This window comes from Colius striatus, chromosome 10 (genome assembly GCF_028858725.1).
Source record: "Colius striatus isolate bColStr4 chromosome 10, bColStr4.1.hap1, whole genome shotgun sequence".
NCBI classification, from domain to species: domain Eukaryota; kingdom Metazoa; phylum Chordata; class Aves; order Coliiformes; family Coliidae; genus Colius; species Colius striatus.
In genome coordinates, this window is record NC_084768.1 from 30,142,282 (window position 1) to 30,156,940 (window position 14,659).

Below are 14,659 nucleotides of genomic sequence, written 5' to 3' on the forward strand. Positions count from 1 at the left end.
CAGCTGCAGGGGAATGGGCAGCTCTGGCTGAGACGTGGCCAATGGGTCACCACAGCTGCCCTGGCCTTGGTGGCAGCAGCTGACAGAGTAGCTGAGGTAATTAGGGAGGTATCCAGAACAGCTCAGGCTTCTCATTGAGGGATGAGATGTTTGGACAGCCCTATTCCCTCTCCCCATCCATGTATACCATCCCAGCCTTCCATGGTAAGAAGCCTGAAGTAGTGGGATCCTTCCCTAGCAGCATCATGGTATCTCCATCCTTGGAGATGCATAAGACTTCTCTTACAGCCCTTGGCAATCTGATTCCAGTCTTCTCCATCTGGCTTCAGGTCTAGAGCACTCGATGACTAGTTATTGACCTTTGTCATATTTCTCTGCTCTTCCTCCTAGCAAGGTCTTTTAGCCCCTGACTTCTCACAGCCCGAGAAGAGTGCTGCCCCAGGGCTTGCTGGAACTCAGAGGGGAAGATCCAGCTGGTGGCAGGGATTTCTGTTAAAAAGAGACTGTAGTAGCAGGACCCTGGCCCTAGCAGGAAAACTGCAGTTGGGAGCTCACCTGGGATGGTCTGGGTTTAACCTCCCCAAGGATACTGAGAAAAACATTGTTTTACCATATATACCATTGTTTGGCTGTCCATTTTGTGTTACGGCCATACACGTGTTGGAGAATGGCAGCAGCCACTGCTGTAGTGTTATATTGAGGTGTTGAGCCTTGTGAAAGCTCTTCCCCTTGCAGGAAGAGCCCACTGCTGAAGTGAGGTCTCAGCAGAGATCACTTAGTGCATGGACAAATGTGACTGCTGAGCAAGGAGGCCAGGATAAGCTGCAGATCCTCTGTCTCCTCTGAAGCGTTCTGAAGCCAACAGCAAACTGAATTACTGCTGTGACAGCCCAGCGAGCTGTCATAAAGGTCAACCTGGCTCACCTCTCAGGGGCCCAAAAGAGGTGTTATTTCAATCCTGACTCACGTTCATTCTCCTACAATCTCTAAAGCTGCAGGTAGGAGCTGTCTCCTGCCCTGTTTGATACGACACAAGTCAGTCCCCTGGCCCTGGACTCCTGCTCTGCGTGGGCTGGGGTGAAGGAGCCCTCCTGGGCACCAGGAACCAGAAGCTGTGTCCCCCCTACACCACCCCCTTAGGCTCAAGTCAGTAAAGATGAATTATTCAAGCTAGGGTCATTTTCAGGAAGGTGCTGGTGCCCCAGTGAAGCTGTGAGGAGGAGGCAGCTGGAGGTGCCTGAGCTTTACTGGGGCGGTAGGGATAAGCTGGGGCAGGGACTGATGCTATGATGGCTCTGTAACCACTCGCACTCTCCTGCCCTCAGCTTGCTGACTTGTCCTAGAATAGCATCAGGTGATTAATAATGCACGTGTAGTCTAGCTGTGCTTGTTATTCTGCTAATACCCTGCAGGAGGGCAAGGTGTAAATGGTGTGACTGGATCTGTCTGTCCCTACCTCATGTAGGAGCTAAAATAAAGTGAGCAAACTAACCACTTCTGGCCTTCCTGATGCCTTATCTGGTCTGGCTGAGGCTCCTGCATCTGCCTGCTGAACAGCAGTGGAGACTGGTGTCATGAGAGGCGACTGGATCTGAAGCAGAAGTTGGCCCAGTGATTGCCCTTTGCACAGAGGCAGATGGCTCAGAGTATGAACTGGCTCACCAGCTCTGCAACCAGCTTTGTGGGGTGATGTGTCTGGGGAGGGAGGACACGAGCCCTGCTGGCTGCAGTGAGGAACAAGGCACAAGTCTCCAGTTCTCGCACACCATGGTTCACGGCAATTTGCTGCTGGTGAGGCCCGTGCCCACGGCACAGACATGTCTGTGCCACAGGTAACACCACAGGGCTGGCAGCTGTGCCGTGCCTTTGTGGGCAGCGATGGAGCTGGACTCTGCCCTGCCAGGAGTGCAGGCAGGCGCCAGAGGGGTGCAGGGACCTTTGAGCTCTGCTTGCCCCGTTGTTTCCTGATCCCTAAAGGTAGCTGTTTCTGCCCAGCCCAGAGAAACTCGGGTGGCACAGGGTGGAGCCGATTTGTTCTCTGCCACCGCCTCGCTGTGGTATGCGGCAGGCAGATCTGATGGGCTGGAGGGGTTATGTACTGCCGGCTGTTGTGGGCTAGGTGGGTGCTGCTGGGTGTAACGGCCTGGCTCCTGCTGCCTGGATGCCACTGCTGGCTGGGATAAAGGTGGTCCTGAGCAGGCAAAAGCCCATCATTCTCCCCAGTGGGTGCTTGGAGCCTCTCCCCCTGCTGCAAGCCTGCCTGGGACAGGACTACGTTGCCCAGGCAGCCAGAAGCTGTCTCTCCCCGTAGCAGAACGCCTGCTTCCCTCTTCCCCGCATCTATGCCGAGATGTAGCCCTTCCCCTGACCCCACGGAGGCCCACGCTCTGCTTGCAGGGACGCAGGCAGCAACGGGGATATTGGAGGCTCGGAGGGGAAAGGGGTGGCACGGGTCAGCTCCTGCCCGAGACGGAGGGCCCGGGGTGGGCGTAAACACAGTCGCATCTTGTCAGAGTGAGGATGACAGGGAGCGGGGAGCCTGTGGCCCGCGAGCGGTGAAGAAGGGCTGAGGCGGGGAGGAGGCGGCAGCCCGGCAGCGGGGCCTGCCCCGGAGGGCCGGGCCAGGCGCGGCCGGAGGCGGCCGCGGCGTCACGGCCTGAGGGGAACCGGCGCGGCTGGGCGGGCAACGGCCGGGACACAGCGCCGGGACAGCCCGGGGCGCGGCGGGAACCGGTCCCCGGGAGGCGATGAGCGCGGGCGGGGAAGGCCCGCACCAGGTGCTGGGCCGGCTGCGGTTCCTGCTGCAGTGCAGCGAGTGCTTCCGCCGCGCCCGGGCGCTGCCCGCCGCGCTGTGCTACGTGCCGCGGGAGGTGCAGTACAAGATCTGCAAGGACCCCGCGGCCGCCGACGCCGCCGCCGCCCCCCGCAGCCTGCTCAGCGTGTGGGACAGCCCGGGGCCGGCGCGGGGCGGGAAGCGGGCGGCGCGGACCACCATCGAGGTGCGGAAGGGCGGCTGCCTCCGCGCCACCGGCGAGGAGTACTGCAACGGCGCCGGGCTCTGGGTCAAGCTCAGCAAGGTACCGGCGGGCGGGGGCACGGCGGGAGCCGCTGAGCAGCCGGGAAGCGAGCCGGGTCCCGGCGGCGGTGACGAGGCGAGGCGTGTCGTGGTTTCAGGAGCAGCTGGAGGAGTACGCGGGCAGCCATGGCCTGGCCGAGGGCTGGCTCCTGGCGAAGCGGTTTGGAGGCAAAGGAGATAAGTTGGTCCCGGTTAACTCCGTGGGGAAGAGCCAGTGGCAGCACAAAGCGCTTGGGGTCAATGACAGACCCGTGGTCAGGTATGGCCCCAGCCTGCTGCACCCCGGGCAGGGACGTCAGTGGGCGCTGGAGGCGTGTGTGGCGAGGACCCACATGGGTAGGAAGTGCGACCCAGCCATCCCAAATCCCTTGGTGCATCCAGCACAGCCCCTGCTCATTCCCCCCAGGTCTCCTCACTGAGTGTCACCTTGGGTCCCCCACTGCTGCTTGCCTCCCCTCTAGGCTAAGGCAGTAATGCTTAGGCATGCTGAGCACTGACCCATCTCTTCCCCTGTGTGATCTTCCACCCGTGCTGCTGCAGCTGGGAACAAGTGGTGGACCTGACATACTCCATAAGCCTGGGAGAGAAGCCCAGAGTCATGGAGCAGGACGAGGCCGTGGTGCAGAAGTTTCGGTATGAGTACATCTCCTAGAGTGGTGCATCTCCCAAGGAGTGGTTTGCCAGGGCCTGGACATACCTGTGGGGCCAGGACTGGCTTCAGGGTTGGGTGTGGGGAGGACGGGTGCCATGAGATGCCTTTTATCAATATACTATTTGATACTGCTCAAGCAAAGATGGCCTTTGCTCCACAAAGCATCAGGGTGCTATTCAGTGGCCATAAACACCTGGTGTGGTGGTGGTGAGTTACTGCTCTGCCATCTGTCTGCGTCAGGGTATGGCTGCCTGGTGCCATCCCAGATGCTGTGGCCATTCTGAGCCGATGCTGATGGGTGGATTTGGGGCGCAGCCTGGTCTCCTTGTCCCATTAACACGTAACTTCTCCACAGGTCTGCACCCCCAGGCTGGAGCTACAGCCATGACATACAGCTGGTGCGCTTCCTGTATGATCACAGCGAGAGGAAGCTGTATTACGGGGACTGCATCAAGGAGCACATTGGCAGCGTTGAGGTCTCCACGCAGGTGGTGCGTAGTGGGGCTCCTCTGCAGCCTAAAGTCAGCGTGAGACACATGAGCTTCGCTGTGGCTGTGGGGAGGAGCGGGCGGGAGAGGCTGTCCCTTCTGTGAGGGACGGGGGATGCTCTTGGGATTTTGCTGCTCTAGCAAAGTTGCCAGGAGTTGGGCATCTGGAGCAAAATCCCAGTGTGTCTCTGGGACATTGTGAGGGGTCTGTAGCTGTGCCCAGCTTACTCTATGTGAGAGCCACCATCCACCCACAGTCCAGCGAGCCAAGGGTCTGGCCTGGTCCTGACTTCTTCTGGCCCCATGGGACACGTCGCAGAGGTGGCCACGGCATGCCCAAGGGTGCTCAGCTCCCTCCCTCCACTTGCTGGACTCTTGCAGGAGGACTGTGGCGCGGCCCGTCTCACAGATGGGCGGTCAGACACCTTCTGGGAGAGCAACGGGCTCCAGGGGCAGCACTGGCTGCGGCTCAACATGAAGAAAGGCGCCATTGTCAAGTGAGACCTCGGGGTGTCCCCTCCCTGCAGGCGGCTGTGCCAGGGACAGGCAGGGTGCAGGGCAAAGCATTATCTGCCTCCTGCGTTCAATCTTCTCTGGGGTTGCAGCCCAGGAGGAAACAGCCTTGTCCCCAGCTCCAGGACATCTCTGGGGCATCTCTGTGCCCAGGCAGCTTGCAAAGGGAGAACAACACTGCACTTTGCTCTTCTCCTCCCCAGGAAGCTGTGGCTGACGCTGGATGGGCAGGAGTTCTCTTATGTACCCAGGCGGGTGGCTGTGTATGGAGGGGCACCAGACAGGCTGCACCACCTGAGAACTGTCCTAATTAATGAGTGAGTAACAAAGGAGCGAGGAGCAGCCTGGGTCTGACTTGGGCCGAATCCCCGAGCTGTCTGCACCCAAGCAGATGCTAAGGGCTGAGGTTGATCCTGAGTGACCTGCCAGTGACAGTGGCTCTCTGCATGCTGGCACTCCCTGGGTGCAGGCTACATCTGTCCCCACCAGCATGGTGGTCCCCTGATCACAGCTGAGCACCTTCATGTCTGCTCTTCTTCCTTTTCTGGGCTGTAGCAGCTGAGCTCAGTGTACTTCCTCCTGCCTTGTGATTTTGAGAGTCTTTCTGCCTCCTCCTCCACATCTCTGGGGACATGTCCTGCTTCTGTCACCTCTCTGAGCATCTCTGCCATGCTGTAGCCGAGAAGTCCTGGGGTGCTTCACCTCTTCCTCTTCACTGTGGATCCGCAGCACCCTCCTTGAGGCAGTCAGGGATTTACATGGGTGCAAACATCTCCTTCCCCAAAGCTTACCTGTTTTACCTTTTTTGGCTGAGCAGTGAGATTTGTCTTTGATGAAGCTCTCACAAGACCACCAAGGTCTCCTTCCTGGTGGCAGGAGCCAACACCTTGCTGTGTCTGGGCAGTCACAGTGGTTTTTCCCCACGTGCCTGTAGGTCTTTGCCAGGACCTTACCAAAGGCTTTGGAAGTAAAAGCAAATCACTTGCCAAATCACTCATCTCCACACATCCCCACTTCCTTCAGAACACATCACCCTTATGTGACCAGCTCAGCTTGAAGGATGGTTGTGCCATTGCAAGATGCACCAGGACTCCCCAGGAAACAGCGATGCGCTCTTGGCCATCTTGCCTTTTTGTTCTGCTTTGACTTTATGCTCTCTTCTGGCTCTTTGGATGTGGCTTCTACCTTCTTCAGGATTTCTGTGCCTCTGACAGCCTCTCCTCTCCACTTGGTCCCCTCCTGACACAGCCCTGGTGAGGCAGGGAGGGCTTTTGCTGTGGGTAGTGGCATGTGCTTGGCTGGGAGCCGGAGTGGCCCATGCCTCGCCGGCTACCTTGGTGGTGCCTGTGCCTCACGGCTCTGCCATCTCCCTCTGTGCCATGTATAGGAACAGCTACCACGACATCTGCATCCTCCGCAACATGGAGACCTACCTGCCAGTGCTGGAGATCCGCATCCTGGAGTGCCGGGGTGAGCCTGCACTGCTGGACTGTGGCTGCCAGCCTGGCCCAGACCTAAAGCTGCAGCTGGTGCTGGCGTCTGTAGCTCCTCTGGCTGCTTTTTGGGGCCTGGAGGGAAACTTGGAGAATGATCTTCATTAGAGATGCTGCAGGCAGGCAGCGGTGGGAGGGTCCTTGCCCCTAGTTGCAGCATCCAGGCCGTGCCAGCCGCACAGCTGCAGCCACGCACACGGCACCACTCCTGTTTCTTGGCAGAACAAGGGTACAATGTCCGCCTGCGAGGGATTAAGCTCAAGTCCTTCTGGGAGTGGGACCTGGTCCTCAACGCTGACATGTTCCAGGCAGCCAGGCTGGTGCGCTACCCTCTCCTGGAAGGGGTGGGTGCAGACATGCTGTACCGGCGGGCCGTGGTCATTCAGAGGTATGGCACAGGGGTGGCACTCAAAAAGAACCAGGCCCTGGCCTCTAGCAGGGTGTTGCATGTGTCTTAAAGTCTGCCAGCTCCTTTCCCATACGTGTCAGGAACTTTGCCTTGCCGCTCCCCATCCGAACACAGCTGCTTCCAGTGTCTGGGGAGCACGGTGGTGGTGTGGGGAGGGGAGGATCTGTGTCACGGGGAGTCCCCCAGCCTGCTGCGTGCAGGGCAGCCCAGGCTGCATTCAGCACTGGCCCCACAGAGAGACGCTCTGCAGCGATTCATCTGCAGTGCTGTGGCACGTGCTGGGCCAGAGGGTGCTGACTGGGGACTCCCCTTAGTGTGCTGGTGTCCTTCCATGAGCGGGGGGAGACCCACACGCAGGGAACATGGTGCCCAGGCTTGGTGCATGCCAGGAGCTGTCTGTGGGGAAACACCGTGAGCATATTGGGCTCTGCACCTCCATCAGCCCCCTCACATCCTCATGCTGCTCCTCTCTGGTCTGCAGGTTCGTCCACCTCCTGGACAGTGTCCTGCATTACCTGATCCCCCTCTCTGAGGACAGTGTTAACACCTTCAGTGCACTCAGGGTGAGTGTTTGCCGGGCTGCCCTGGGATGGCACCAGTAGGAGCATCTCATCATGGGCTCAGGTGGTTTCACTGGGGGTCGTGGTGTGTCCCCCTTTGATCTGATGGCAACAGGGCCCATGCTGAGAGCTGCCATGCTGGGCACTGCCAGAGGGACGGAGGAGCTGAGTATCCCCTGCAATACCAGGGGCTGCACTTGAGGAGGAGAAAAAAAGAAGGTACATGAAGGGTCAGGCCTGTAACCACCCCTGCTCATCCCTTGCTAGAACATGAAGCCATTCCTGCTGCTGTCCAAGCAAAGCACAGCCCTCATCAACCACTGTCTGCAGTCCTCGGAGACCAGCACCCCAATGATTGTACCAAAGCTGAACATCAACCGGCACCGGGCCTGGGAGCACCGCGACAACCCCGCGCTGGACCCCAGCTACAAGAACACCATCTTCAACCAGGTACAGCAACCTCCACCCAGCCCCTGCCACCTCCCTGCCACTTCAGCATCGCCTGCTCCCGCTGCCTCTCATCCCCACTCCACTCTGCTCCTCTCCAGATATATGAAGGCCTCAGACCTTGCAAGAGCAATCACCCCCTGGACTACAGGTGGGTCTTCAGTGTGGCATTTGTGGGGTGTCACCTGTACAGAGGGGGATGTGAGGGGATGCTGGGTGCTTCTTGCTTTCTCAGAGGAGGGATATGCACTGGGCTGTTGCCTCCCTGCAGGTGGCCCCTGAGCCACAACCAGTGGTGGCAGTGTGAGTTCATCGAAGAGGGCATCATTGACAACGGTGAGAGCTCTTCCCTCCTGCCCCAGGGCTCTCCCCTGGGCTTTCTCATGTGAGTTGCAGCTCAGGGGGATGCCCATGCTGACAACTCAGTGGGAGGCAGCTCTGCTCTGCTAATGTGGAGTGGACTCTGCATCTCCCTTACCCAGGGGAGGGAGGCAGCTTGGCCAGACCCTGGGCTCAGCAGCTGGCCCTGGCATGTCTGGCACTACCCAGCCTCTGCCCTCACTGTAGGTGGTGGTTTTCGGGACAGCCTGTCGGATTTGGCACAGGAGCTGTGTCCCAGCTCAGCTGACGTCCCTGTGCCCCTGCCCTTCTTCATCCGCACCTCCAACCAGGTTTGGTACCCCACTGTCTGCCTGTCCTGGCCCTGAGCAGGGGCAGCCAGCAGAGCCTGGAAGCTTTTGGGGTGTTAGTCTTATCTTAGTGTTTGCAAGGCTGGTGGGGGTGTGCTCGTACCCTGGTGGTGGAGATGTCCTGGAAAGGTGTGAAGAGCAGGAGAGACAGGCAGAGGGATGATAAGGGAGGCTGCAAGAGGGACTGTGCTGGGCTGGTTGCAACTGTGTCCACATGTCCTAAGCCTTTCTCCTCCAGGGTAACAGCAGCAGCAACACTAGGGACATGTATGTCCCCAACCCCTCCTGCAAGGATTTCCCCAAGTATGAGTGGATTGGGCAGCTGATGGGAGCAGCCCTGAGGAGCAAGGAGCTTCTGGTGAGCACAGCAGAGCCTCCCTGGCTGGGGAGGGGTCTAGGTAGGGGCTGCCATGTCTTGGGCAGAGGGGCTGCACTGAGGTTGCGAGGCATGGAGAAGATGTGCATTTCCACTCTCCCTGACAGATCCTGGCTCTGCCAGCACTGGTGTGGAAACAGTTGGCAGGGGAAGAGGTCTTCTGGAGCAAGGACTTTGCCACTGTGGACTCGGAGCTGGTGAGTGAGGCTGGGGGCTGCCAGGGCGGCGCTGTGCACTCCCTTGGCTGCTCTGGCTCCGCCATGATAGCTTTCACCCATTGGGGTTGCAGGTGAAGCTACTGGAGGTGCTGGAAGAGGTGGACAAGGAAGCCTTTGAGTTCATGTTTGGCAAAGAGCTGACCTACACAACGGTGCTGAGTGACCAGCGCGTGGTGGAGCTGATCCCCGGCGGCAGCCGCACCGTGGTGCGCTACGAGGACCGCAAAGAGTTCATCCGCCTGGTGCAGAAGGCTCGGCTGGAGGAGAGCAAGGAGCAGGTAACACTGTCCCTCAGGGCTGCCACGGCTGCAAGGGGGCTCTGCTCCCATAGCAAGTCCTCCTGGTATCTGTGGGGTTGGTGGCTGCAAAAACTTGTCCCCAAAACCAGCTCCACCTGGGCACTTCCTCCATGCATCCCACCCCCAGGATGTGCCTGAGTCCCAGGGACACTCTTTGGAGTCCTGCAGTCACTACCCCTGGTGCCCTAGGAGGCTGTCCTGGGCTTAGGGCTGCCTTGGTTACATGGGGCCCGTCCTGTGCCTCCCCACAGATTGCAGCCATGCGTGCTGGGCTGCTCAGCGTCGTGCCCCTGCCCGTGCTGGATCTGCTCACCTGGCAGCAGCTGGAGGAGAAGGTCTGTGGGATCCCTGAGATCACATTGGCTGAACTGCGGAAATTTAGTAAGTGCCAGGGCCAGCCCAAAGGTGATCCTAGCCCTCTGCTTGGCAGAGACCTCCCTTGAAGGTGCTCATCCTGCCCCATGCTCAGTCCTTGGTTGTGTGGTGCCTGGGAACCTGGGGCAGGGTAAGGCAGAGGAACCCTGGATAGGGAGGCTTCAGGTTTAGCTGCAAACCCCTCTGGTCCTCAGCTGCTATGGGCAGAAGTGAATGGCCACTCTGCAAACTGGGACCCCCATTTCTCCACCCAGCTTTGCACAATGTGTCACAGGGGTGCTGGAGGCTCTCAGGGAGTCTCCTCCACTCCTGCTGCCACTCTGGGCTCTCACAGAAGGGCAGGATGCATGTCCCACGCTAATTTGCTCTGCTGAGAGTTTCTAACAAAGCTGTTGGACTTTTTTTGGTGCAGTCAGGTTTGAGGATTTTTCCTCCGACGACACCCGCATCCAGAACTTCTTGGAAGCACTCAACAACTTCACTAGTGGTGAGCAACCCCAAGCCTTTCCCCACTCTTCCATGTCTAGCAGGGTGGGGCAGGGGACAGGGCACCCACTGCCCTGTGCCTCAGGGATGCTCATTGGGTGCTTCTTGGGAGTTGGATGGAGTCATCCTGCCTTACCCTTCCTGGGATACTGAGACCATTGCTTAGCTTTGCCCGGGATGCTTCTGCAAGGGCAGAGCCTGCCATCGTGGCAGCAACTGGGATGATCCTGTCCCTGAGACCTGAGCCCTGGTTTTCTCCTCAGAGGATCTCAGCCATTTCATCAAGTTTGTCACTGGCCGGAGACGCCTCCCAGTTGAGATCACTGTCTATCCAAACAGGTCACAGTGAGTCCATCCTGCCCAGGCTGGGGCCCCTGTGCCGTGCTGGGGCGCCTGTGTGCTGTGATGTCTCTGTGCTGTGCCAGGGTCTAATTCTCTCTCCGTTCTCCCAAGCTCGGATGCAGTGGACCTTATGCCAGAAGCCTCCACGTGCTCCAGCAGCTTCTTCTTGCCCAACTATTCCTCGTGAGTTGAGCTGGGGACAGAGACGCTCCCCACCTCCCTGGGGCTGGCACGGGGGTCCCTTTCCAGGCTGCCCAAGAGGACATGGGGCAGGTGGGGGGAGAGGAATGTGAAGCTCTTGGCCGTGTTCCTGGCCATGACCCAGCGTTCCACCCCGTGCAGGGCCAAGACCTGTGAGGAGCTGCTGCGCTACACCGTGTACAACTGCATGTCCATCGACACCGACAAGGACCTGTGGCAGGACTGAGGCCCTCCAGGCACGCTGTGCTGTGGGAGCCACCCGCCTCGGGGCTCCTGGATCCAATAAAAGTGCAGGGCTGGCTCCTGCCCTCGTGTCCCGTGTGTCCCTGCTTCTCCAGGCCTGCGGCCGATGTGGCCAGTGCTGCACTTAGGGCTGCTGGGGGCCGGGGCTGTGCGTCCTGTCCCCTCCTCGGACGTGGTGTGATGGGGAGCGTGGCACCGACGGGCTGCTCCCCTGACCCGCCATCGCCGCCATCGCCGCCTGCAGCCCCGCGCCCGGCCGCCCGGGGGCGCTGTGCCGCCGAGCCCCCTCTCGCTGCCGAGCGCGGATCCATGACTCGGCGCTCCGCAGCCCGGGATCCTTCCCTCGGTGGTGGTCTCGCCGCCCTGAGCGGGAGGAGCTGTTCTCCGCGAGGCGGCGGATCGAGCCTATCGGCGCTCTGCCGCCGCTGCCCGCCATCGACTCGCTCGTCCGTCGTTGCGCAGGCGCAGCGCGCGCCGGTGCCGCCATTGGCGTCCTGTCAGTGGGCGCCGGGAGCCGGCGGCGGCCGCAGCGCACCGAGGGGCCGGCGCGTCGCGGGGAGAGGCCGGGGCGCCTGGGCGCGGGCTGCGGGAGGCGGGCAGGCAGCGCCGGGTCTCCCGGGAGGGCTGCCGGAGAAAGTTGCGCCAGGTTGAACCGAGCCGGTCTTAGCCCGGCCCGGCTCGGCTCGGCTCGGCCTGCCCGGCTCGGGCCCGCCCGGTGCGTCCGCGGCTGAGTGCGGCCCTGCCGCTCTGCTCCCTCCGCAGCATGGAGTTCCAGGCCGTGGTGATGGCGGCGGGAGGCGGTTCCCGTATGACGGACCTGACCTCCAGCATCCCGAAGCCGCTGCTCCCCGTGGGCAACCGGCCCCTGCTCTGGTACCCGCTGAACCTCCTGGAGCGAGCTGGCTTCGAAGGTGAGGCGCGACGGTGTCTTGGTGTGGGAGTGGAGGCGACACGCTCACCTTGGTCTCCTCAGGCTCCCCTTGGTCACCTCTGCCACTCCCCTTTGTCGCCCCCTCTTGTTACAGTGTCCTGTCGCAGGTGGGTTGTTGGTCGAGGTAGGAGATCTTGTCTCAGTTGTGAAGCTGTGCTGTGGGCCCATGCCACATCCCTCGTTTCACTCTGTGCTGTGACTCCTGTGCCACGACCTCATGTCCCCTCACTAAGGCTCTTCCCATCTATATGCTTTTCACAACTTTGTCTTTCCCAGGGGAGTGAACTGGGAGTTTCTCACTTATTAGTGGTTCAGAGAAAGAAACAAGAGTAGGGTGAGAAGTGTGTCAGCTCTCCTGGGATATCTCTTTGTTTGTTGTTTCAGTCTGGCCTCAAGTTCAGGGTTACTTGCTCTGTCTGAGGCCTTTAGTCCTTGTTGCAGTGTGAAGCCAAGAGCTGGGTTTTGGACAGAATGAGGTGGGGGCAGTGGCAGACTTGTGATGTTCACCTGTGGTTCTGGATTCACAAGAGGGTTAAAACAGTAGTTAGTACATGATGAAATTCTTTAGTATATTCTGGGTTGGGGTTTTGTTTATCTTTTGAGTGGTAGACCAAACCTTTCTCTCTGCCTATGAAACTTCTCAGCGACACCTGTTGCATCTCTGCTTTTTGATGTTCGTGTTTGCCTTTTGCCTTTCTGACTGTGCAATTACTCTGTACTCCAACCTGGGATTGTGGATTTTTTTCTGTCTGCTTCTTTTTTTTTCTGTAAAAATGTAAAGATCAGCTCATGACTGACCACTTTAGCCTCTTGTTACGTCAGTGTGAAGGAAAAGAAGAGAGTAAACTCAGACTGTGCCTTTGTTTTGTTTCATTAAATAATTAATAAGGACTTTTTCCCTTTTAATTGTTTTCTTTGCCTGTTGTTTGTTGAAATCAGCTCTCTGATTGTCCACTTTCTTTGACTACTCTCCTGTCTGTTTTTTGTTAGGACTATACTTTTATCCTGTGAAATGGATATACAGGTAGCTAAAAGCTTCTGTGTACCCAATATTGTGCTTTGTGAGGCTCTTTATTAAAAAATAACCATTCCCACTTGATGCCCTTGACCACTAGTAGGTGGTGTTATGGTCAGATCTTTCTCATTTCTTACACATAGCTCTTCAGCTTACCTATCTCCTGCAAAAGCCTGGCCATGCAGGGTTGTATATGCAGCTTCCGTAAGCAAGCTGCCACCTTCCTAGTTCTCTCTTGCTTCTGACCAAGCTGTACAGTTCTGTGTTAATACTCCAGTGGCATGAAATATCTCTCTGGCTCATAATTTTTATTAAGCATCACATGAGGCTTTATTTCCTCATACTTGCTTTTGTTAGTCAGTAGGTGTTCCCCAGGCTGAGTCACAGTGTCTCTTTTATCCTAATTGCAAATGCTTCACCTCTCCTAATATTCAGGAGAACATTTAGCACCCTAATATTCAGGGTGTGTTTTCAGTCCCTTTCTCTAGGTTCTTCAACCTGCTTGGAATCCAAGTAGGCATCTGGTATGGGAGTGGGAGAGGAGCCCTCTCACATTTATGGTACCAAACTGCCACAAAATTCTCATGTTCCTTCCATTTCTTCTGTTTAACAGATTCAGGATGAGTTCAGTTTTGATTGATACAGGTTTATTCTCAGGCTATTGTACCAAAGGAGCTTCCTAGGCTGAGGGCTGTGAGGTTTCCCATACTTTTCTGTTAAAGTTCCATATGGAATTTGATGTTGTGATGTTGAGGTTCTTTTCTGGGGGGTGGGGATATTTTCATTTGAGGGTTTGACTGGGTTTTTTTCCCAGTCTATTTTCCCAATCTTTTCTCTGCAGAGCTTCAGTTCTCACATTCTTCATTTCAGAAAAGATACTTTCATGCCACTGCTGATATCCTTCAAATATGTATTTACCTTTTTTCTTGAAGGTGGAATGACTCCATTGCTCACATATTACTCATGCCAAGCTAGTGCTGAGAAATTAACTACTGTAACACTGTGGTTGATGGTGTTGTCCACAGGATTGTACAGGATTAGGGTGGGCAAAAGACAAGGCTCTCAAGGGTTGGGGACATTACTGCTGATTCTCATTGGTCTGTTTGAGGACATACAGTTTAAGGTTGCTTGCTAATGATACAGATGTTTCTGTTCTGTCTTGATTACTCATGCCACTCACAGGCATGTCTCCTGGAGTCCCAGCTTCCACTCACACAAAGCAGAAGAGATTGTTTTCATCTATTCATTAGGAGTTTAATTATGATTTTCAGAAGTTCCTAATGCTAAAAGAGCTTGGTTCTTTGTAGAACTGTTACGTTACTCAAGCCTTTTGACAGTTCCATCAGCCTTTGTAAATAAAACGTGAGTGTATCCTATTTGTGATGGATGGCTTTTTTCTGCTTGATCTCATCCCACTTTCCTCTGTCCTAGAGGTCATTGTGATTACACGGAAGGAAATCCAAAAGATGTTAAACTTGGACACAAAGATGAAGCTGGATTTTGTGTGCATCAGTGACAACATGGACATGGGTACAGCAGATTCACTGAGGCATATTCACCAGAAAATTAAGGTATTACTGTCTCTTCTTGAACTTGAGTGTAAGATATTTATTTATAGTATTTTTTTTCGTTGTTCTTTAGCAGCTGCCCCATATAATGACATTGTGAGCTACTGATATTGTGTGTAACTGCATTTCCTGGTCTCCAGAAGAAATGAATTTTATAAAGGTTACGTCGCGGGGGAGCTCAAAGACAGACACTGAATGACTAGAAATGACAGCAAGGAAAGCTGGAGCAGATCCAGGCTAGGCACTGGCTGCTCCTTAGTCAGTGTTTGCTTTCTATC

At 56.8% G+C, this 14,659-nt stretch overlaps 2 protein-coding genes across 2 annotated transcripts in view; both read left to right on the plus strand.

Annotated features, from left to right (window-relative positions):
* Positions 1 to 2,624: 2,624 nt before the first annotated feature.
* LOC104561172 (E3 ubiquitin-protein ligase HECTD3) lies at positions 2,625 to 10,938 on the plus strand. The gene is made up of 21 exons (XM_062004066.1): positions 2,625 to 3,077; positions 3,175 to 3,335; positions 3,617 to 3,709; positions 4,084 to 4,219; positions 4,598 to 4,713; positions 4,933 to 5,046; positions 6,117 to 6,199; positions 6,445 to 6,610; positions 7,113 to 7,194; positions 7,459 to 7,641; positions 7,740 to 7,789; positions 7,910 to 7,974; positions 8,206 to 8,309; positions 8,566 to 8,685; positions 8,811 to 8,900; positions 8,993 to 9,199; positions 9,472 to 9,601; positions 10,008 to 10,082; positions 10,345 to 10,426; positions 10,535 to 10,606; positions 10,766 to 10,938. Exons 1-21 carry the CDS (start codon positions 2,748 to 2,750, stop codon positions 10,848 to 10,850), a joined length of 2,544 nt encoding a protein of 847 aa, XP_061860050.1. The 5' UTR covers positions 2,625 to 2,747; the 3' UTR covers positions 10,851 to 10,938.
* Positions 10,939 to 11,347: 409 nt separating this feature from the next.
* EIF2B3 (eukaryotic translation initiation factor 2B subunit gamma) overlaps positions 11,348 to 14,659 on the plus strand; it is a 100,191-nt gene continuing 96,879 nt past the window's right edge. The window contains exons 1-2 of the mRNA XM_062003961.1: positions 11,348 to 11,778; positions 14,245 to 14,384. Of these exons, the coding sequence (XP_061859945.1) occupies positions 11,631 to 11,778; positions 14,245 to 14,384 (288 nt within the window). The 5' untranslated portion in view covers positions 11,348 to 11,630. The remainder of the gene's footprint in view (positions 11,779 to 14,244; positions 14,385 to 14,659) is intronic.